At 39.9% G+C, this 25331-nt stretch overlaps 1 protein-coding gene across 1 annotated transcript in view; it reads right to left on the reverse strand.

Moving 5' to 3' along the window:
* Positions 1–25331, reverse strand: part of NRXN1 (neurexin 1) — a 516697-nt gene that overhangs the window by 18206 nt on the left and 473160 nt on the right. Inside the window, exon 19 of the mRNA XM_042051442.1 lies at positions 753–831. Coding sequence (XP_041907376.1) covers positions 753–831 — 79 coding nt within the window. The remainder of the gene's footprint in view (positions 1–752; positions 832–25331) is intronic.

The following is a 25331-nucleotide window of genomic DNA, read 5'->3' on the forward strand; positions in this document are numbered from 1 at the left end:
GTTTTATCTGTCTATATAAAATTTCATACTACAAACAGTAATTAAAAATGAACTCAACTCTACCTTCTGGTGCCTGAAGGCAGCCTATAAGAAAGAGGGAGAGGGACTTTTTATGAGAACATGTAGTGACAGGACAAGGGGAAATGGATTCAAACTTAAAGACACTAGGTTTAGATTAGGTATTAGGAAAAAATTCTTCCCTGTGTGATTGGTGAGGCACTGGAACAGGTTGCCCAGAGAAGTTGTGGATGCCCCATCCCTGGAAATGTTCAAGGTCAGGCTGGAGCAACCTGATCTAGTGAAATGTGTCCCTGACCATGCCAGGGAGATTGGAATTAGATGATCTTTAAGGTCCCTTCCAACCTAGGCCATTCTGTGATTCCATGACATAACATGACATTTTAAATATGGTACTTTTACCTTATTTAGGGCAATGTTTAAGGCATAAACAATAGCAACACCTTCCTGCTAAATGAAGCTGTGCCTTCTTTATCACAACAACACAACTGCAGGGGCCCTTCCTAGTCCATCCTCAGGTCCTCAGCCACGCCATAACTTTGCTCAGATCATGACATCCCATCCGATGTCTTGGAGCAAATTCTCCCTCTCTGATAAGGTCTAGAAAGGCCCCAATTCAACCTCTCCTTGTGATGCACAAAAGGACTGTCCTGCTAGTTGGGTCCCTTGGGGACTGGAGCATGCAAATATGAAATAAAAGAAAGTAATAAAAAAAGGTGACTAACCTAACCCACCTGAGCTCGGCTCACAGGGATCGATGTCCTCGTCATCGCTAGGACATTCAGCCGAGGCCACCAGGATGTCATCTGTACTCTGCAAAGAAAAGAAGAGTCAAATAGATGTACTTGAACAGACTGAACATGCTGTAAGATTCTCACCAGCATGTCTTCTCTTTTTTTAATTCATGCAAGGCCCAGAGCATTCCAGACTTAAAGTGTAATGGTGCAGTGACACTCTCCAACTCTGTATTAATGGGACTTTGCTTTTCAATTTGCACTTGTCAGGTTTTAGAGCTGTGTTAGATATCCAGTCTGGGTGCTTACACATTTTAATATTTTTTTGTAATAAGGAAAGAATGTAGAAGGACAGAATATGTATATTGAGGCTGCTGGTCTTTCTTCTTTATCTCCAATATCTCTACTTTGATATTACTGAGAACACTGAGGGCATTAAAAAACAAGTCAAAATAATAAACTGTCTGCAGTACAGCTGTTAAAACTATTATAAATGTAGTGATGTTTTCTCCATTAACTGCACTTGCTTTCTCAGATGTAGAGTCAAAAGAAAAAAAAAAAAAGAGGCAAACATTTCTCTCACTGAGCTGAAAACTATTTAATGAAAAGAAAATCAAGGAAAGAAAACAATAATAAATGCATATATGCCAGAAATTATTATGCTATTTTCTTAAATAAGTGAAAATGTCTTATTTTCTTAAATAAGTGAAGTATTGTGTGAGTGCTGTGTTTACGTCCAAAGGTCAAAATGCATTTGGACAATTTTCTGTATAAAGAAATCAAATAAATCAAGACAAAGCAGACAAACCAGGGGATGTGTGGTATAACACACCATAAATAAAAGAACTGGGGAATTCCTATCTACTGCTTCTTACAGTGCAAGACAATGAAACGCTGAGGCAATCAATCAGTCTGAACATGAAAAAAAGAATATCTTTTCAAGCCACATCTGAGAACAGTCATTTGGAAATGTAATAAGAACGTCTACAGTAATTCAGGGGAATAATAGCAGGGAAATATAAACTGTCATGCACCTGGTCATTTCTCAAATTACCAAAGAGGTTAGGAAGAAGCTTTTCTTATGGGCAAGACGTTTCATAACTGTCCATTTCAAGCTTCTGTTCACCTCACCAAAGGAAATACATGGAGAGAATAAAATACTACATCATATTGAAACAAGAGGCTAAGGACATAGCAGGCAAAACCCATTCTTGGATTCCTGTATGATAAATATGCCAACAACCCATTTCAGTGAATGTGAAACTTTCTTCTTTTATCTCTCCATGGGTATAGAGGAGGGACATAAAATGCATGAAAGTTTTCCTTCATCAGTTTAAATCTGAAGATGTAAAAATTTTATTTCTGTGCAGCAGGGCCAAAGGCTAACCAATGTTGTTTATCATTATTATTCTAACCAGAGTTTTAAAGCGAAGCATATTACAGTAATAGGCTTTATTTTGTCACGCTTCAAGAATATTAATGAATATAAGCTTTCAGCACTTCTCTGAAGTAGGAAAGTGATACAGGAATACATTCATTAATATGTGAGGCATAACAAAGAAAAGCCCATTATAATAATAATATATTTTAGAGGTAAAAGACTGAGGCATAACAGAATGAAGTAACTTGCTGAAGGTAATCAAAAAGGCTATAGACAACAGCTATGTTTGGATGCCATAACCGCAAAAATTATCTTTCCTTATAGCTGAGAAAATTTGTAGCTAGAGGAAACAACTGTAAATCTGAAATACTGCCAAAATTAGTTGGTAGATTTGCAAAATTTTAAAAGACCCAAAAAAAGCATTCTAGTTATCCTTTTTTTCTACCATAGTAGAAAACCAAAATTGGAAGAAAAGCCAGCTGCAAACATCCTCTTGAATTTCCCATGTCCATTTTTTTCCCCAGGTGACAGCCATTGAAGCTTGAAAACTAGTATCTTATTCTCTTTGAGGAAAATTACCCTTTTTTTTAATTTAAAAAAAAATATAAAGAATATGAAGAATAGAAAGAACAGAAAGGATAGAAAGAAAAAATAACCAAGTAACCAACAAAGCCTGCCCATAAGAAAATATCTCTACTGTAAACCCCACAGCTATTAAGTATAAAAACATGATAATAAGTACATAAAGTATCATGCATCTCCCAAAGAGTTTCAGTTGGGTCAATGAAGCCACAGTGTCAAATTTTTCCTTCTACCCACAACACTGGACAAGACTATACTTTTATGACCTGTAGCCAGAATTCTGAAATGTTGACCAATGGATCACTGAGGAACTCTACACAAATACCATTGAACAGAGAGGATCACATGCATACACAATAGTCACAGCAAGAAATGGTCTCACACCTACTGGTCTAACTGGAATTTTGATTAGGGGTGCTTTGGTACATGCACAGATGAGTCACCCTTGTAACTTGAGTGACCCAAGAAGAAATGATCAGATAGATTTATGGGATTATTGCAGTGTCTGATTACTCTTGATATAGGACAGTATGGTAAGACTTCAGGTAACTACTTTTTTGTACAGTTTGCAGTACGTTCAAAATTCTGGTAATTCAAAGTTATCAGAAAAATAATACACTTTAAGTATCTTAAAGGCTGAGAGATACTTTGCTGAGTTACTTATACGAGAGCGTCAAAACTGTCTTTATAAAGTGACACTAATTCCAATCTATAGAAAGAGTATTCACACTTCTACAAGGAGAAAGGGTTGTTCTTGAATGATAAAAATGCTTGCATATTATGGGTACAGAAATGAATAATACCTTAAATAAATGAGAATATAGCATGTCAAGAAAGACCTTGTTAATGTCTCAGAATATTAAAGGAAATAATGTATGTTTTGAAGTCAATACTTGGTATAAAACTAATTTTCTTGCAAGCAATAAATCAAGTATCAGTAGTTGAATAAGAAACGAAGTGATAAGATGATGTGAAAAGTGTTTTTCTTCAGAAAAACATATCAGGAAGGATTCAATTTTAAGAATCAATTAAAAGATGTGTCACAACCTCCCCCCATTCTCCCCTTTCCCCAAACCCAAATACCTCTTTGCTGCTACTCATACACATTTTTATCAGGAATAAGGGCAAAGGAGCTGTGGAAGGCAGGCGAGATGGCAGTGACCAAACTACAAATGAAAGCCATTGGTCTGCTTAACAGAATTCAAAATGGGATTCAGAATTAGCTAAAACACTAGAGAATATACAGACTACATAAATTAAATACTGGGGGCCAGTTGCTTTCTGGAGTTCTTTCTCCAGAATAGCACTGAGTGATGGAAATTTACCTGAAAAGAAAGCAGAACTTAGACCTAAGGGCGTCAGACAGCCATGGGGTGCAGATCAACAATGCAAGATGGAGTAATATGTTTTACTTACTGCACATTATCTTTTCCTCATGCTTTTTAATTTGGATGGGAAGATTTAAAACAAATCAGTTCTCCTAAGTGAATTGCCATTGTTGCTAGCACTATGGCTAATTTACAGGACACTGCTTCAAGCATTTTCATTAATCAAGGATTTAAAAGTCAGTGGAAAATCCCTTATTTACAGTGAGTGCCTAATAGGATAACATCCAACTGGTATCATCATCATACATGATCGGATTAGAATGTCTCTTGGGTGAGTTGTTCAAACTCATTTAATAAGTGATACTCCAGTTGTAAGAGATTAAAAAAAAATAAAATAGCAGGTGTATATTGTAAAAGGTCAGACAGAACTTCCATTAATTGCTTCTTCTTTTCTTTGTGTATTTTCAGAGATTTTTCAGATTCAATTTGCAGCTATGACTGTGTGATTTAAAATGCAGTCCACTGTAAAATGTGGATTCTTAAAAATTTGACATCTGTACACATATCAAAAAACTGTGGTAGAAAAAGCTTACAATTAACATGGCAATAAAAAAAATGGATCCAAAAAAATCCCACGTTTAGTAAAACTAGAAGTTGCTGCAGAATGTTGGTTCTGACAACTATTCAGGGGTGTGGCCCCTGCAGGAATAGGTCTTGCTTACATCAGCTACATTTGCTTACAAAAATAAAGAACTTGGGATTTGTCTCTCAGCCAAGAGACAGTTTAAAATATCACCAATCTGCCACCTTGCCTGAGGATGGAAACGGTGACTATTTCAAGAAAGCTCCTGGCCAGATGAAAAAATGATGCTGTAGTCATGGCTTAAATACAGTGACAGTCTGTAGCTATGGATAAATATCAAGCTGCCTCAAAGGTTACTATCACTGGTTCAAAACTAGTACCAGAAAATAAGGCTGTGCCCTTCTAATAGTGCTCTTTGAATGCTATGTCATTAAATAAATAATTGCAAATGAATAAACAATGCAGGAAAGCAATTTTTTATTATTATTCATTTTTTTTGCATGACTGAGATTAAATACACACCAACTTACTCAGTTTTTATGTATGAAGTCTACTATACCTGAGGGTATGAGAGAAATATGACCTAAAAATTAAATCACCAATCTGAGCTGTGCATTCATTAACAGTATAATGGATCCTGCATATTTTCTGCTGTAGTATTGCACCAGCTCTCTTTTAAATCATAGCACCCTACAGCTACTCTGAATATAGTTTATGCCTTTCTTGTTCAATAATATACTTTATCCAATGAGAACTGCAACTAAATCCAAATTACACAATAGCTAAAAACTAGCAGTCCTAAATTATTATATAAATTATAATCAGCACAACCCCTTGTGACTACTCTTTAAATTATTTTAGATGAGAACTTCAACTGTGTAATTCAGAATTACTCTTATTTATTTGTTTGGCTTTGGTGCTAAATGATACCAGAAGCCAGTGCCATTGTGCCTGGTGCTAAAGGCAGCTGGAAGGCAAAGGTTCTGCTCTGAGGAGCTTAGAATTTGATTTTGGACAACAAATGAGTGGGAGAGAGAGCAGAGGATGAGAAGGTGAGGATGAGGTGAGGATGCTACTGAGAGGTGCTGGTGGTTACACAGGCTCTGATCCAGCACATTTCCCAAAATTATGCTCCCATAGAACAGGAAGGAAGGTCAGAAAGAAAGCAGGCACAGGAAAGCCAGGCAGGAGCCCACAACTGGCCAAGGAGATGCTGGGAACAGATGGTGCCTGGCGAGCACTGCCGAGGCTGCAAAGCCTCTCTGAGGAAACTCCATGTGTTTGGAGTGTAGAGATGAGGACAGGCAGGGTGGCACAGAGAGAGGCAAGCAACACCAATGCTTAGGATCAAGGGCGTGGTCAAGGCATGGGAGGATGGAGCATGGTTTTGCTGGGAGTGGAAGTAACAAAGGAAGTGAAAAATTATTAGTGAGGTCGTGGAGCAAAGGGGATGAGGCAGCAAAAGGGGAGGGTCAGGGTACAAGGGAGGTGATATCAAGAGACATGATTATGTGAAGATTAATGGGTAAGAATCCAATGACTGTTAGCAAATGACTGTCTGAAAATATACTTTCAGATGTAGGACAAGGAAATTAAACCTCTAATTCTCCTTTTCCCCTTTTCTGTAATGCTTCATTATCATCTCTACTTACCTCATTTTTCCTCCTGAAAACACAGTTTATTCAAATACTTGCAATTTAATTCCGAGAGAATCAGCTACAAGTGATGTTTAAACATAAAGGTCTGCTTCAATTTAGCAGGAGGCTGTATAGCTAGAGCCATAGAGGTATAAACAAAGGTTTTGGAAACCCAATAGATATACACTAATGTCTTCTTCATTAGCTGTGGCAAACTTTCCTTGAAAAATATGGTTCATGCAACACCTACAGAAAGGAGCTTAGGGCAGGCATTTTGTACTTTTGCTCTGGACACATTAATTTCTGAAGCAGAGGGGGACTTTCCCAAAAACTAATCCTTTGCATATATTCCTTTTCCCCCTTTTTCCCATTTAAATGGAGGAATAAAGTAACCTAAATCAATGGGAATACTGGCAGAAACCAACAGGGTATTAAAAATCACAAAAGACTCTCAAGATCATACCACAATCACAAAAGTTTTTCATGTGGAAAAACTCAGGTTTAATTTTTCAGGATGGGATTAACTGCCCAATTTTCTAGCCAAGACTGCATAATTTGAATTTAATTCTCGGTGTACGAAGCAGATCTTCGTGACTGGTTACTGAGACAGTTGTGGAAGGAAACTTGAATATGTCACATTAATCAGGTGTACTCCTCATCTGGTGTTCATAACCTCCCACTGCATGAGAGGCAGTTTGCTGGGAAAGAGGCAATAGTGATGTAACAGTAATATCAGCTCTAGATGATTTGCTGTTTAGACAACTGCCTCTAACGTTGTATTTAACCTGCTATAGGTCAAACAAGTACATGTGCATCAATTACTGCTCATCCAGCCACATCCAAAAAGTATTTTCTCAGCACTGTGCTACTGAAAAATATTATTTCTGGACATGGGTATTAAAATGCTAATATTTCAAACACATGCACAATATTTATTAAATCTTTTGCTAACTGCTGACATGTTATTACCCTGTAATGTGAAAATACAGTAACTGAAAATCGAAACACTTTCTCAGAACTGGCTCTGCTCTAATTAATACTACCATGTTATTGCTTGAATTGTCAGCGTTTGAGGCTGGGAGAAAGCAAAAGCCTTTATTAATAAGTTCCTCTCACAGGAAAAAAAAAAAAAGAAACCTTGAGGACATGGCAACCAAACACAATAAGGCCTTTCAGCCAGTGAAATGAGTGCTGTAGAAATTAAACTCAGAGGTGTAGGTGAAAAGCTCAAGACGATGCCTCAGATGCCCTGCAGGGCACCTTCAGCCCCTGTCCTCAAATCCCAGCAGTGATGGAAGCGCACCTGCTCCATGCAGCAGAGTCACCTCATTTCTGGCCTCCACCTCTCTATATACAGACTGTTTATCTTTCCACACAACAACCTTAAAATCCATGGTGTTCATTCCATGCAGAGCAGCTTTTGTATTACTTCTCCAGCCACCCTCCTCCACCCAAACATCTAAATTGTCATGGGCAAAACTGCCACAAATAGCAGGAATATATTTGAGAAATGGATTTGTAATAAAATAATGTCAACAAAACCGTGTGCCTTTAAGCTCTGAATTGGAAGTTAATTGCTTTGGTCAAAGTCTTAGAGCCACTCGTCTCATCTGTAAAGAAGTGGAAGCAGAGCTGAGAAAATCCACATGCTGGCAAAGCTACAATGTTTTACCTGGACAGATAGCCAGGCAGCACTCTGCACTAATCTTTGAAAATTAAAGTATTACTAATTAAAAAATAAGAAAAGAATCCAAACATTTTCCTATCAGGTCATGTTCCTTACCTCCGGCAACATATGGATTATGTTAGTTTCAAAGATCAAAACAAATTTCTATATTAATTTTATTTTAAAATGTCACATTTCTTGTCCCCTTTTGAACCTTTTTGGGTTTGCTGCCTGGAAAGTTATCCCACTGTTTTTCCTCCATGTTTCTCTCCCAGCTGGGTAACTAATGAAAATGCACACATCTCCATTAATAGGTTTTTCACTGGCCACTCCTCCATATTTAAAGGCTTTACAAGGAGATATATAACAGAATGCTCACTGTGTAAGAGCAGGGGCTACTTTGGACTTCTCTTCTTGAAACAAGCTGATCCTGCACTAGCTGTAGTTCTTGGAAGCAGAGCAACCAGCAATCACACAGCGACAGAGTGCTAAGAATGGGAGAGGAAGGTTTATTTTTTGAGGTGATTTGATATTTGAATCAAGGCATAACTGATGTTTACCATGAATGTTGGACTAATGCTTCAAAGCAGCTCTGGCTGCAATCAAGAGTGAATTGTCCATCTTCCACACCCTTCACATCAAGGCCAGATCATGTCATAAAACCCTGAGCATGAGGAGTCATGTCAGCATCATGAATATCTTTGCATTGATTAAGACCTAAATTTGTTTTGCAGTGCCAGATGAACAGACCAGGGTTTGGCTTCCTTTCCAAAAAACAGTGTGACATTGTCTTGCTTCTGACTGATGCAGAACTACAGGTACAGTAAAAAGTCAAAACTGCTTCTATCCCTCCTACTGGAAATGTTAGGGATGGGTGGCTGGCTGGGAATGAGCAGTGTACGAGCTCTCTACCATGTGTACACTGTTCCCTTTGCTCCATCCTGCCCTCTCCCTCTGTTCTGCAGTGGGCCTGATGGAAACGGGAGCTCACTCCCTGCTCTCAGGACCCTCTGTGTCCCCTTGGGAGCTGCTGGCTGACCCCCCAGCTTGGTCTGCCCAGGCCCCTCAGCCTGGTCTGCGCCATAGCCTGGAGCAATCCACATGAAGATATAGGCACCACAAGCCCAATGCTAGATTTTCTCTCATGCTGGAGAAAAAACCGCAGGTGAAGAGGCACGGCACAAACCTGGACTTCATCCCTTGAAAGCAGACATTGCTATGCAACGTGCCACTAAGCAAACCACTGGCACCTAATTGCATAATGTCTATTCTTTCTCCTGTGCCATTTATGAAAGCAGTCATGGCTGCCTGGATAAAGAACGAATGAGTCACCGCCTTACTCCGTTCTCATCTAACTTTTAGATTCACAGTGGTGTAACATTTCTGTTTCCAGAAATAATTCTGTTGGCTAATTTTCATTCTGCGATTACAAATAGTTCTGCCATGGATTATGCTGATCAGAAGAAGCTGTGCTACTTTTCAGCTTACATGTTTCACCCTTATTTCCCCCAGGTAATGAAAATAGGTCCCTTGAAAACAAGGGCCTGATAATCTGTGAACTCTTTAAAAGTCTTTTGTGCTTTCTTTCCAAGATCCTTTTCAGAACATCCATATTCCTCTCCCATAAACACCATAGTTCATTCCAGAACAAGAACAACAAAAATGAAGTGGTTTTTTTGTTTTGTTTTTGTTTTTACATTTGCACTGAGCCTAAAATATACAGAATAGAATGTGGTTGATGAAATGCAATCCTATTATTTCCTCCTAGGCGAGAAAATTATTTTGCCTCTAAGTATGAGGGAAATGTTTCTGGGCATTATGCTTTTATTTTCTGGTATCATTTTATTTTTAGCCATCTCTTTTGCTGAAGTAAACATTTTGGTCTCCATTAATTCTGAACTCACAAAACACAGTGGAGACTTTTTCGTATTAACTCAGAGAGAGACTGTGCTTATTAAACAGCAACGTTGTAACAGCGATAGCAAATCTTTTAATTTATATTCCTGTATTAAAATCTTTTAATTTATATTCCTGTATTACCAATCACATGGACAAAGATTGTCAAATTTTTGGAATATGAGTCTTGCTGCATTTGTATTTATCTCAGAAAACACAAGCATAGCATTATTAAAGCCTTCAAAATTGACAATTTGAGTTTTTGTTGGGGAAGTGGGCTTGCTTTTAATTGACCACTGAGCTGCTAGCATAGCCTTTTTTGTTGTTGTTGTGGGGTTTGGGGTTTTTTGCAATTTAATCACATGTTTTAAGATCGTTCTTAGCAAAACTTAATAAAGTTAGAGAAATGACTGGAATCAACACTGGACACTTTTAAGACTCGGCTGGGCTGGTTGATCCTTGAAGTACCTTTCATCCTGGTATTCTGTGATTCATTTAGTTATGAAAATACAGCAAAGTTAGAAAGGTACTAACTATGAACTACATTTCCATCTTTTTTGTACAATTACTGGACTGCCAATTCACTTCCTGTGAGTACCCCTGGCTATTAAATTGTGGCACACAAGAATATCTTGGTCTACCGATATCCATGGGAATTTTTTTAGGGGTCTAAAAGAGTGGAAGGCAAGGAAAGTCCTTCACACGGAATACTTCCTGAAACTCACATGGAGTCTCTGTTCTCACTTAGCATGTTTTCAGGGTGGAAAAAGCTTTCCTATCATATTTTGAAACACAGAGCACAAAATATTAATTTTAGAAGAAATATAAGAAACTGCTTAAACCATTAGACTGCTTTTTAGCCATTTAGGTAAACCAGTCATCCATCTTGCTTCAGAGACAAGTGAGAAACTGAAACAATAGAGATCACATGGGATCTTCAATTTAATAATGTCCTACCCGCACCATGTTTTCAAGTCCATTTGAGCATGTCTTTGGCTCAAGGCAAATTATTTTAAGTCAGTCAGAACAGGTAAGCATCTGCTGGGATCCCTCTATCAAGCACAGTTTTCCTCTCCTGAAGGAAAAAGAGCACCAGTTCCACTAGCAACAATTTTCTTCCTTGGATCTTACAGTAAAGAATAAAATTTGAACTTTTTGAGGGTCTAGGAGGGCACACTATTGTCTCCCAGATATTAGATCCTTTGTCACACTTTATCCCCCAGTACCACTGGCTTACACAGGTTTACCTAAAGCAGAGAAAGCAAAACTGAAGCTGTTTTCCCACAAACCTGTCTTTGAAGCCCAGCCTTTTCAAATATAAAGCAAAAAGTTCTATTCCTAAAAAATTCCCACGTTTCCTTATGTTAATGGTTTAATTAAAAATAAAACCAACAAATTCACACAACAGTGGCACGACCAGGGAAAATACTGAGGAAATAACCTACTAGTTCTGCAGGGATGAGAAATGTTCTACAGAGGACCTTCATTCTGCAAGTAAAACTTGGTAATACTAACAAGAGTTAGCTTGCTACACATGCACTGGAAGGAGACAACGCCTAACTGCCTTTCAATTAAAATAAGTTTCATTAAAGCCACTGTTACAGAGGTACTATTAATTACACAGCTTCTGAAAGTGCACATTTATTGCAGAGGTGTTTGAGTTTGTTAATGATGCTTTTATTTCATAAGAGCAGTCAACATTCAGGTGAGAAACATGCTCCAGAAAAAGCAGCAGGCTTTGCACAGCTGGGACGTGCTCAAGGTGACTGCTGTGATATTATTTACATGCAGATGTTGTTTATAACCACGTTGCTGACCAGGAACCTTCCTTTTTCATCACATGTATGAAAATCTACCCAGGCTAAGAAAAACTGTGTCTCACACAGGAGGTCATTTGGATTTGGGACATAAAAATATGGTCTTGCTTTAAAGGATTGGCAGTGGTTTTCCAGTACCAAAGAGGAACTGAAGCCTGGGAGACAATTTCTCCTCTGCTGTCCAGACTGCTCCTGATGGCGTTGGGGTGGTGTGGAGGAATAGGCTAGACTTGAGTAGGAAGGAGAGAGAAATCAGGCTTGGAACGATGGCAAGATGGGATATTGAGATGAAGGGGCAGGAATGTGGGAAAAGTAACTGAAATAAGATGCCGGAAGATTTGGGAAGAGAAATGAAACACTGTGCTTTCTGTAAGGTTTGGGGGACACAGACCATTACAAAGGGAAGAGAGGACAGGGGAAAAGAGCTACAGTAAATAAGCGAAGTGGCACATGGAGCGCCATGGAGAACTGTAGGCATGGGTAAGTTTGGAACAAGGACAAAGGATGCTGGACCAGTCACTGGAATTACTACAGATTGGAAAAATTACAGATTTATAGCCATTGGAACCAGCACCAAGATTTCAGCTTTCCTTTCACTGTCAATCATAATCTGCTAATCCCTCTAGCAAAGACTTCAGCTTTCCAGCACGTCTGGCCCATGGGAATCCATCATTTAAAAGACATAAGTGTAAGGCAGAGATCTGCCAGGTGAATCCACAGGCTCCAGCCGTGCCAGCTGTCCATTTCAGGGTGTCAGTTCCATGGTGTGCAGTGGAACAGGTTTCTGCTGTTTGTTTTGAAAGGAACTCGGAAAACCACAATATAAAACATTTGATTTGGAAAATTTTAAGTGTGAAAGGGAAGTAACACCCAGCAATTAGGGGATGCCAGAACTCGAGTCTGATATGAAGCCTTAATTCACATGGCTTGTGTCTGCACAATCTGATGCCATCTTAAATAAAATGCTGGTACAGATTAATAACAACATATTTGAATGTCAGCTGGTGTAAAGCCATACAGTTCCAGAGAAACAAAATGTTCACACTTCAGTTGTGCATCTGGCCCATAATTTCTGGTGATATCATTTAAAACTGAGGGCCCAAAGCTGTAGGGAAATATCTTAAACTTGAGTGTGCCTAACGCTACACACTAATCGCTGTTCTCACTGCAGCATGGCACGCTTCTGAGTCATATTCCAAAGACAGTTTTGCTGTCAGGTAATCAAAAAAAAATATATATAAGTTAAAATCATTAAGTCATATAAGGTCTGTATTTCTGACCTTCATTATTACATTTTGAGCAATAGCTGGGAATATGGCAGAGAATTTAAAATAGGATGCAAAATGAGAAATTAACCACCTATGCACACCTCAGTTATTCAGTATAGCACTGTATTTTGACAAGGTCTTTCCATTCCCTGGCAGAAGCCTATCAGTTATTTGTTAAAATTTCTTTTCATAAGACCATATAGCTGTTGAAATACAGCAAGGAAAATACAAATACAAAAGCAAGGAAATTTCATTTGATTGGAGCGCAAACAGCAAGACAGAGTAAGATTCCTCTTTAAAAGTAAAAAGGATTTCATAAGACCCAGGCTCAAACTCCGATGGGTGTCTAGAAGTTCTTGCTGGTGCAACTAAAACATTCAGCTGACTCCCTAAATAGGCATGCTATGTCAGGAAAGGCTATAATTAAACTCCCTGAGTCTGTCACTCTTGTCTATATGGGAATGTTACTGTGATACAAATGAATTCAATTACAACTGGTATAACTCCCAGGTGCATAAATTTTGCTGGGAAAAGACCAAATGTTCTGTGCATAGCTTTGGAGGGAAGGGTAAGCACCTCCAGACAGCCCATGGATTTGCTCTGGGCATTCACAGGAGGCGGTGGAGCTGCATGGGTTCACCCATCCACACGTAATGGCAGCAGTAGGATGTGTCAGACCCTTCACGGGAACAAGCTGTTACACTCACACTGACATCTCGCTGTGTCTGGCTGCAGAGCAAACTCCACTACACTGCAGCTCTTCAGATTTAGCTCTCTTGCCTCTAACAGCCATGTACTGCTGTCAGGAGAGCAAACTGTGCGACCAAAACGATGCAGGCAAACATGTGAGAAAATCTGAATTCAATCAGGCTGTTGCAGTCCTTCTCCCAGTGCTTCACCACGAGGCACCCAGGCAGTTTGTCACTGTCAGCGTGCCCTGCATTCCTCCTGCTGGACAGCAGTCAAAGGGTCACATTCAAGTCTACACTCAAGTCTCTTAAGCTTTTATGAGTCTGAGGAAACTTCAGTGCTGTCTCCCTTCAGCATTGCAGCACAGCACCCGACTACCCCAAGGTGTTTTTTTTCTTTTTTCCCTTTTTTTTTAACATCTTTACAGAAACATGCAATTGCTAGACTCTCCAGATATCTTAAGATTCCCCAGATTCCTTAGGTCTGAACAAAGCTATAAAACTACCTTCACACAAGGCCTGTTATTGATTTCTCCTGTCTTTAGTATTCTATGGTCTCACACAAGGGACTCAACCTCCTCCTCCCCTGCTGTTCTCCTGATGTCTGTCCTTTGGAGCACAGGACTTCTCTCTTCTCCCTAATATCTCTGCAAAATCTATTTTTTATAACCTCTGCTCACCTTTGTCTCCCTGCTGAAAGATTTCTAATTAGCCTGCTCGGATGATCGAACTCCTCTGTTGCCCTCAGCGCTCTCCCTTTCACAGTCATTGTTCAGACTTCACTGCACCAGTCCAAGAGCCTGGCTGAAATTATTTCATCTGTTGCTCTCTGATAATCATAATGATAATGGAGTAACGTTCTTCACTTAATATTGCCCATGTATCATGAACTTTATTATCTGTAATAAGCTTCAACATAGAGGAACAGATTTTGAGCTGCTTGGAAGGGAGAAGAGCACAGGAGCTGCCTGCAAAACAGTGTTCTACCCCTCTCCTCCTGGATCAGCTATCAAAAAAGTAGTCCTCAGACACACACGAACATTTTTCACTATGACACCAAACCTCTTGGCAAGTACTTCTTGGCTACTCTGCTATGCAGCCTCAGTCATTTGGGGCATCCTTTCTAGTTTTATCCAACACCACAAAGCAGGAATTGGGATCCAGAACCTGGCAAAAAAAACATTGCATAAATGCAAGTTGTATTTTTAGGATCCCTGAAGGAAGCTGGCATGTCCACAACTCTGTTTCTCAGTGCTGTAAGTCAAAGATTTCCCAATATGCAGAGACACAACCTGTATCACCATGTGCAGCAATTTGAAATGAAAGAAATACCAACTCTGGAACCTTAATTTGATTATTTTTACAGAATGTAAGTGTAGCATCTAAGCACTCAGGTGAAGTAAAGAAAAAACTCCACAAGTTAAGTGAGACTGCCCACAGAGAATTTCTTCACCTGATCACACCAATTTGCAGAGATTAATTGTATGGAAGGAGCCACATAATGCTGAATTTCATGATGAATGGACACTATGACAGCAAATGATTTCCCCTAATGTTCCATTATGCTTCTTAACGTTTGAAATTTAATTACTTGAAGAAAAAAAATTAAAAGACAAAAGCCATCAATAGCCTCACCATTACAGCATATTTTCAACTTGAAAAGGCATTTTGTTTCAACGTAAAGAAAACTTCATGTGCAAACCCAAGAGAGGCAGATCTCAGACATTATGACAATGTTGCTATAGCAATTATTTGTGGGGACATGCATCAGTGGCAGTTTCGCTCTCAAACATACTGCTCAGCTCATGCATGCTGTTCTTAACCAGAATATAAACTGCCTGGTGCTCATTGTATCCTAATAAGATTTGTAAATTACTTACAGTGATGCACTTTCAACAACTAGGAATGGAAGAATAGTTTTGTTACTAATACTTAATCATGCTCAGAAAAACCCTTTATATCTATACATTCAGTTAGATATTTCAACTGCTCCTTTCTGTGAAGGCAAAGTCATAGAAATATATTCTAAAGGCTATCAATTACCTTTCCTGAATTATTGTGCATAATATATTATTCAAATGGGGTCTGCTTTGAATACTGGTTGTTTATGATGAGGTTAATATTTGGAAGCAAAGGAAGAAAAACTTAGATTGAGGCAAAATTTTGTAACGATTCAGCATAAACGAGGGGTGTGAAAATTCAACGTTCAAGTATTCTCAAAAGCCCAAGCAGCAGATAAAGCAGAAATATCTGAATCACCCTTGTATGCATTTAGTCCATTTAATAATACTTCACTGCTCAGCTAAACTAAATTTTCCTGGATACATTCATCAAAAATAAATGCAATTGTCCAACACTTGTGATATTAATGGGCAGCTTCAGGCCTGAAATCAAAACCTCAGAGCCAAAGCATCCCATACTTTGGGAGGGTTTAAGTTTGAGGCTAGTTCAGTTCAGCACAGCAATCTATGAACATAAAACTCACAGACAATGGACAAACTACCTCTGCAGCCAAGACTCTCTGGGGTGCTCAAGTCATATACTCAGCCAGCTACAAGCACTTTCTTCAACCTACTGTACTTTAATCCCCAATTAACTTTATTAATTGATCTTATACTTGAAAACTGCTTCAGCAGCCAGAACAGGATGGGTCCTAGGAGGGCACAATGCTTAATTTCACAGTGAAGTCTTTGGTAATGAAAGATCCATCATACTACAGAGTGCCCTACATAATACAAGGCCACAGAGGAGCTGGCCATGTTTGGCTTACCAAAATGACAGCCTCTCAGTAAACTCCATCAGATACACAGTGAGGCAGTTCCTTAAGATTTCCTTCCCAGTGTCTGCAGCCTATCGACTCAGCATACGTATATTTCAGCATGTCTTAATATTTTGCTTCAGCGCACTGAAAACGTTGCAGCCTCCCTCCTTTGTTCTTTACAGCCTTCCGTAGCAACGGCTGAATTAAAGTAGGTCTGGAATATCTACTTAAGCAAATTGCACTCAGATATTTGGGATGCTGAAAATCCTAGGGAAAACCCCTATGTCTGAGTGGTTTTTTGAGCAAAGCAATCATTTGTCTTTAGCTCTTTTTTTCTGGAAATAAAATTCACAAGCCCTTTTCAACACAAGAAAGTCCCTCTTCTTAACCTCATCCATCAATGTGTGGAGTAGGCTAGTCACTCCCTGTAGTATTTTTACAGGTAATAGAGCAAAGGCATTTTCTAAAACATACTTGACACATGCTAATGCTCAGTCTGGAAGTACCTGCTTTGTTTTCAGAGCATACAGGTTGTCCTCTTAACCCCTGGCTTTTTTTTTTTTTTTCCTTATTCTTTTTCAGAACTCCAGACAATAAAACAAGTGGTAACTGATTTTAATAATCTGCAGATGTGTAATAGACCTGCTCTTTAGCTTCCCTATCTGATTTTCCACATTAAAAATAGATGAGGAGATGATGAGGTTAACATTTAAAAGTACAGTTCTGTTCCATGGGCGACAGAAACATGGATGGGGGAAAACATGTCTAGAAAACTCATCTGTAACTCCCACCCTGTAATACAGGGAACACCCTGACACCAAGTGATTCTTTCTTCTTTTGCAGTCTTGAAACTTGGCTCCCATTTTCTTTATTAGCCACCATGCCAGGTAGCTGTAGGGCTGTAGACCCAAGCAAAAACCTGCTGTCATGTCCTCTCCTATCCTACCATTTGCTTGCAAACACACAAAAACTCCAAATGCGCCCCAATCCTAGCATTTTAAACCGAAACAAAACTCAGGAACTCTCTGTTTTCTGTGATGGCAATGAGAAATACACGTTTTCCATTAGACAGCTGCTATTTTCCTAATTCATATGGGGTTTAGCACTGGAAAAGCAAAGGAAGTGAAAGCCTTCCCTGCAGTCTTAAATCCTTTTCTGGTTATGGATTTCCTTCAGGACAGATTACCACCTTGGTGTGCATAGCTCTGCACTTGTAGCTTTATGCAACATCTTCCAGTTAAAACAGCAGGACAAAAAGCAAATGGTTTCTTCCTCCTACAATCTTCTGCACCCATGACTCAATTTTGATTGAGCAGCATCAAGGTGGCTTTACCTGGAAAGCACCTCAAGGGAAAGGCAGGCACCAACCCACCATGAAGAAAGGGGTGGCTGGTGGTCTCCAAGAGGGTAATCAGGGAAGAGTGAGCATTTTGCTTCCTACAGCAGGACAGGGGCTTGCCAGTGGGCAGGAAGCACAACACCAGCACTCCACTGCCCCTACCTCAGTCTCTGCTCCATGAGCGGCTGCTTTCCCAGCTCAACAGGGCGCAGCAAATGCCGGCAGACGGGGTGTTTACACTCCTTCTGCTCCAAAAGCTAAATGTGCCATTATAACACAACGCTAATAGCTAAATCTCAGCTGTATGTGCCAATTTGTACTTAAGGAAGGCTGTTCTCCCCTGCATCAACTTAACAGGAGCAGACTGAGCATTAGGCAGTTCTTGTGTACATGGAAAATGCCCATACAGCAAGTGCTACCACTGCATGATACTGCAAAGCAGGAGTTCTGGAAATGCTGGAGCAAAGCCTCCTAGAGGGGATTATAATCCTCAAATACTGACTAGGAGATGGCAGACTTCTCTCCACAGCATAAGCAGTCATAGTGAGCATTTGCAATATTTATTCTCCATTAAACATGTAGTGTAAGTATCAATAAAGATCGTTTGTCTTCTTTTACTACCAACATGACCTCGTTGTTAATAAAAGTAAGGAATAGCTTTTTTACATCAATATAGGAACACATGTAGATTGATATTTATCACTACACGGCCTGCTTAGAGCCCTTCTAGTTTTCTTTGAAGGATCACAAATTATTCAAAACACTGCGGGGTTTCTTCAGTGATAACATCTGATACATTTTATATAACATCCTTGTTTTTGTATCTGATACAAACCCTATAAACCACATCATTTTATGGGGAACCTGAAATTGGATTCCTCTGCAACAGAACATTTCCTCCCTTGACTGTCTGCAGCACTTTATAAAATATTTATTGATAGGATGCCTAAAAATACACATAGCCCAGCACAGCTTTAAGATGGAGAACTATTTAGCAGTCATAGACTAGATTTCATACCGCAGGGTTCTTATTAGGCATAGTTGCCTAGAAATCACACTTATTTTCTGAAACATGATTATAAAATATTTTCATTTCAAATGAATAATTCAGCTCACTGAACAGACAAAATTATATAATTTTTTCCTTCAAGGTTCCACACCAAAAGCTGTGCTCCAAAAACATGCAGAGGACCCAGGTGAACAAGCCTGTGTCTTTCTGTCTATTTATCTTTTATTTGAAAACAAATTTAATTACTCTTTGTCTGACACACATCACATACTTCTGGTCAAGCTTCAGCATGAAATGCAGAGATGCTGTTTTGGGCCAGGCATCCCCCAGTGTGATTCACGGGATGCTGAAAACTCCCTGGGCTTGGTTGCCTGCATACAAATGAGCCACGGCTCTTCTCCGTAATGCAAATGGCAAGGCAGCACTCTTTCCTGGCAAATTAAGGCAGTGACAAACACTTTCTCAGCACACTCAGAGAGGCATGAATTCTCCAGGGAAACATGGTGCAGTGTTTTGCACCAGCACTGGAGAGAGGCAGAAACGCACAGAGCCACTGTCCCACCCCACTGCTACTGTCGGGCTGGCCCGTGACAAAACTACACTCACTGGGTGAGTTTCAAGTGAAGCACCAAGAAATAACCCATCACTCCCACACATTTTAGGCCAGCTGGATGTCCCAGTTGCAGATGGCGAGCAAGAGCTGGCACTTTGACACCAGATGGGAGGAGAGGGCACTGGCAGCACCGCAAACCTTTTCTAGCAAGAGAGGTATCACTACAATTCCCAGTTCTTCTATTATGGATGTTGAGGGGTTCATCCTCCTCTGTAACAAAACCTTACCTTTCCACTATCGTACCATATTTTTGTTTTTAAGGGAATGACTTCCACCGTGCTACATGAATCCTCTCCCAGCACTCAGGTTTTTCACTCTCAGTGGGGTTTCTGTGAACACACCGAGGTACCAGCTGTTACTGCATCCACACTGCAGGAGGCTGGCTCTGGCTCTCCACCCCTCCTCAGGCTGTACTTCCCAGAAAACACGCTCCCTATGCTAAGGACATGCCTTGACATTACTCAACACACAACCCGAGCAGGCCTGCAATCAATTCAGTACAATATTTTATTCACAAGCACATCTGTTGCAGTGTATTTCACCATGTTCAAGGGACTAGATAAAAGCCTATTGTCCACTCTCTGTAGGTATAGAATGAATCCATCTCACTCAAAACAACAGCTTTGCTTTCCCAAAAGCAATGGAACTGAATACAACAGAGAATTCCTGCTTGATGAGTATAGCAATCTTAATTGAGATTTAATGTTTACTTTACCTGGCTAAGCACAGAGCAAACACCAGAGAAATTATTGTGAGGGAAAAAAAAAAAGGTAGAAAAAGAAAAAAATAAGAAACTAATTAGCAGTGATTGAAACTTGCTTGGTTCAAACAACAGGCTGCCCAAGTGACGGGGTTTGCCTACACAGTAAAGGCTTAGCCTTGCAGATAAAACTTTGAACCCACAGAAGCCCTTTTTTTCCCCAGCACCTGAACCACTAATTAAAAGAGAATCCTTTAAAAGAAAGCGTAATCTTGCCTGCAGATGAGGAAATGACTAAATAATTCTTCTCTTGTACACAGTGAACTAGAAAATGGGCACTGAGCATGTGTGTGTTTGGGGGAGATTCTGTTTAATCCCCACAGTTCATAATGCTTAGAGAGATACAATCACCATTTCACGGCTGCTTTCAAGTAGGTCACTACTGTATGACTTAAAACCACATTAAAATGTCAGTTCTAAGACTGATGAATAATCATATTCAGCTTCGGACCCTCAAAGTCTGCCCTGCCTTTCCCACATCAAGAAGGATCTAGTTCTGGAGATGCCATGCCCTGCATGCAATGGTTTTAACCTTCCCACTTTTACTTGCAGAGAACTAAACACATTTAGAAGCTCTAGAGATTCAAGGAACTCATTACTTCTGTCCCAAGTCCAAACACTTAGATCAACTCTCCCCCGCTTATGCATCCTTGTGCTTTGCAAAACAAAACTAAGTTATGTCTCCCTGCTGCTTCTTCTGTAGGCAGTCACCCATGACCTCCAAGAGCCTTTAATTTAGCCCCTCCTGCACTGCCTGATGTGGTAAGAGAGCTACTTTAGCTTGGAAAAGCAAGAACTGCAATGCTTCAATGCACAGCTGAGAGCTGGGGCCGGTACTGGGAATACCCAAGAGAAAAACCCTACTTTAGTGACAGCAGCAGCTGCTCAGCATTAAAACATAGAACCATGCAAGCAACAAACAGCCCTAATTGCTCTCAATAAGAAAATTATCTGCAAAGTGGAATGGCAGAGTCTCCGAAATACATGAATACAACCTTATCAGACATAGTACTGCATTTTCTTAAGCAATCAGGACCTCCTTTGAGGACCTGTTCTATTTCTCATGGTGGTTGCTCTACTTTTCTCTTTCCCAGAGATTTTAGCTAGTGGGGATAATAAGAACGGATTAATGTCATAGAACACTGATAACACACATACAATGCAGTAATTATATAAGCAACTGTCTCAATAATCACTCTTCAAGGAATCACTATCTACAAATCTGCCACTTTGCCTTTAAAACTACAGCCCTAACCTGTCAAAATCAAATTGGATTTTCATTAGAATACTGCAGAAGTTAAGCAAATAAGCTATGGAACCATGCCTTGCAACAGATCAATATTTCATGCCGTAATTTATACTGTGGAGAGCCAAAGTACACAGACATTTAGGTAAAACAGGAACTTTCCTTTTGTTGTGTTTTTCTGACTTCTTTACCTCTCCCACAGAAGTTCAGTGACACTTCAGAAGTGTCCAAACCTAGAGCCATCCCTGTTGGGAGCTAAGCTATGCTGGGCATTGAAGAGTTTTTGGCTTTCAAGCAAACAGGAATTCCTGTATCTGACCTACACCACTTTTGTTGTTCATCACACGAGAGATACTAAAGCACAAGGATATTTAAGAAAGAAAGGAAATGAAGGAATAAAATGCACAGGTGCTCACAAATGCATGAGCCTTTCTAATTAACTCCTTGAAAGACAAAAGTGGCTTCAGCGTTGTGCACCAGCTCCTGCATCCAAGTCTGCCCTTTGTCATGAGTGCGATTTCACTCTAATAGCAGCACCTAATGTTTTTGTTTCCATTAAAAGTTCAACTTTCTTAAATGAAAGATAATTAAAATAATTCCAAAATCAAAGAGCAAAAGACAGGATTGCTCTACAGGTAAATTCTTTCCCTAATTGCTCTTTAAATTCATCTCCCACTTCTGCTCTCCTCCCATAATGTCAGCTGGATTTAAGCAGAAGTTTTCATAAGCAGGGATGAATTCCTCTGGTGTAATTCCAGAGTGTTTGGGTCTTACTGGGCATTACCCTCACTGCTGCCAGAGGGAATTTTACTGGGATGAAGACCAACATATCTACCAGCCTCTCTGTCCTTAGCAGACAGTTCTGCAGAAGTTCACATTGTTATGAGAGAAGCCCCCAGATCAGGATTATTTGGCCAGTTGTTCCACTGTTAGTGAGAGACCTTCTTAAATAAATGTACTGTTGCTAACAGGCTACTTTTGTTCATACACAGAAATACTTCTCAGCTAATAGATGTCTTCCTTAGGATGACTGTGAAAGGCCAGCCCAGAGGCCATGAGATGTTGCCAGGGTCAAACAAGCTTTGTAAACATTTTGAAACACAGATATGTAAAATCAGAATGCATCATGAGCCCCCCAAAATGTTTTACTCTCATTATAATAAACACAAAATGGTGATGACTTTTAAAAAACACCGATGCTGGGGAAGGATCAGCGACCTGAAAACTGCTGGTGTCAAGAAAGAAGCATCTGAAGAATGTCCAATAACAATAATCTACTTTAGGCTCTGTCAGGAACTAGTAATGCAGGTTTTCATTACAGTAATATAAATATGTTTATGCTTAAGTTTTGGATTTGTAATTTGTTCGGGTCTTTCTGCATTAAAACAATGCCCAGTGAAATGACAGCAAAATAAAACAGAAAAATACGTTCACTGTTCAGCATTTCTAAACAACTAATTTAAGGGTCCAAATTTGCAGCGCTGGGCATTTTTTCCTGCCCGAAGCCATCTAATACATTTTCACTGCTAGAAAGGCCCATCTAAAACTGTAATGCTGGAGAACTTTGGGAACAGACTGGACTTTATGACCCAGAAATTTTTTTCAGTCTTATGTTCTCTTAGGTAACTATGAGTAAGTTCCTCTGTGGGTGAAAGAACAACTACGAGTTTTCTGTAAAATTTGTGTCTTCCTGACTTCTTCCAGGCTTTCCTGCCTTCAGTCAGAGATGTCTCTTAACTGAATTGAAGTTTTGCTGGAAAAGGCTCTGACATTTCTCCCATGCCAGTAATGGGTGGAGACCCTTTCTATATACAGGGAGATTCAATAAAGTAATTTCTTTCTGGTTTAGAAATAGCAAGGCTAAATTTGTTTGATGTTCAGTATTGTACCCAATAAGACTCTTTCTCTCTCTCCCCAAGAGCAGACAATAAAAAATCCAAACATTGATTTAAACGAGCGAATCTTCACCTCCAAGTTCCCAAAGGTGGAGGTGGAATGACGTTTTTCCTCCTCAGCACAGGATTTTGGTGTGTGGCACCACATTGATGCTGCAGAGCCCTCCAGCCTGCACCAGTAGCTCCCTCCCACTTAAACTTGAATCCTCCTGCTGGTTTAGCATGGAGGCAAGTGTTAGAACATGTGCAAAGACCACTCCTCTTTCTGGCAGCTCCTTTTTTTGTGATATTGTGCCTGACTATCTTATCAACACACATCTCAAAATGTGACCTCCCCCAGGGACTTTCACAGAGGCGCAGTTTCCAGACACTGTTCCAACCACAAATCTGTTTGCAGGTGACGGCCTGCAGAAAAACTGGCCCCAACCTCATTCTCATCCAGTTTTCTCCTTTCCTTTTCAAGCAACACTTGAAAAGTGCTCTTTAATCACAGAATATCAGAGAGATTTTGCAACCATTCCAAGCTGCTGTCCTCCTTCACATCCAGAAACCTAATCCCCGCAGTGATAAGCTTTTCAGACCGTTTTTTCTCTTTCCACAAAGTCTCATATTGAAAAGGTTTGAAGACCTTGCTAAGCTATACATATCCCAGCCTACCAGGCATCATTTTCTTTGCAATGTTACTTTGGACATGGAAAACAGGCTTTACGAAATTAAGCTCTCCAACAGTTTAGTTGCACATTTCAGGTTCTACCACACAATTTTCACATTTAATATAAACATCTCTCCTAATGGCTACATTGGGTGAGCAAAGTGGAAGGGATATCTATTTCATTAAACTTCACCAAAACCTAACTTCATTTTAAAATCCCCAAGCTCTCCCCCGATGCCTTATGTTAACTGATGCATCTCAAGAGCCACACACAGAAAAGGGTTTCTAATGCACCTTCCAAAGGCTGGCTGAAGTTCATCTACAGACAAAAGAAACCACTTAGAATGAGCACCATCTTTTCACTTCTCTGATTGAATGGATCTCTTGCTATTGGAAGCTTTGGATGGAAGTTACTTTGTTTTGAGCTTGATATTCCTCACACTTTTCCATGCTCATCTGTGGTAACTCTCCTCTTCTGCTGCCCATTTGTTCACAGGCAGGAAACTCTTGTTTTGTGAAATAGCCCATCAGGCATTGTTGCCACCTGATTGCTTCCAGCAGCACAACAGCACCTGACAGATAAATGGCAGATGTATCACAAGCATCAGCTGAAACAATCCCACCCTGCCTTGCCTTTGTGTTCTCTGGTGAACTTTGGCACCAACCAACTGCAGATTCAGCTACTTACCAGTTCTCCAGGCTGCTTTCATTCCTCCCCAGAACAGCCCAACTCACACCTGCTTATGTTCTCTCCTGTTACAGCTTTGGGAAAACACAAACTGTATTTAACAGCCTTCTTCAGCATCATTACAGCCCTTCCAGGGGATAAACACACTACCCTGGGACTTCGCAAATTGCCACAAGCTGATTCTACGTTAAATACTTCATTTTGGCAAACCTCATAGTGATACAAAGATGGACAGTAAATGTCAAGGAATGTGTGCTGTAATCCATGGAGTCAATGCCTGCCTGCATCTATTCTCTATTCAGGCCTTGCTGGAATTGAATTTTTCACAAATGTAAAACACGAAGAAAATAAAACTTCCCTGTTGCTTGCTGCAGCCTGAATCCTCTTGCTGTGCATTTGTGTGTTACCCTCACTCTTTGGCAAAGGTATTTTGATATCCTTCTCATATCCCAGAATAACACAAGGATAAACTGTTAAGTGTCTGAAGAGATTTCTCTTTCTGGAAAGTTAAGATGCCCTAGTCTTCTTAGGTTTTTTTTTTCAAAGGGGCTACAGGAGTTTTTCCAAGACTGGTTTCCCAATCACCAGCTCATATAATAAACATTATAATGTTCTACAGTTTAATTAATCCTCTCTTCCATCACCTCCAATTCACTCATCAGTGTTTACTATGCTCAGGTGCTCTTGAGGATGGTATCACTTGAGAAGCTGGAAGTAGCACATCTGCCCAAAGAAGATTCTCTGACTGAAATCAGCTTATTCCAATACA

The sequence above is a fragment of the Corvus kubaryi genome, unplaced genomic scaffold, assembly GCF_017639235.1.
Source record: "Corvus kubaryi isolate FWS band 111438036 unplaced genomic scaffold, C.kubaryi_AGA036_p1.0 76, whole genome shotgun sequence".
Lineage (NCBI taxonomy): Eukaryota > Metazoa > Chordata > Aves > Passeriformes > Corvidae > Corvus > Corvus kubaryi.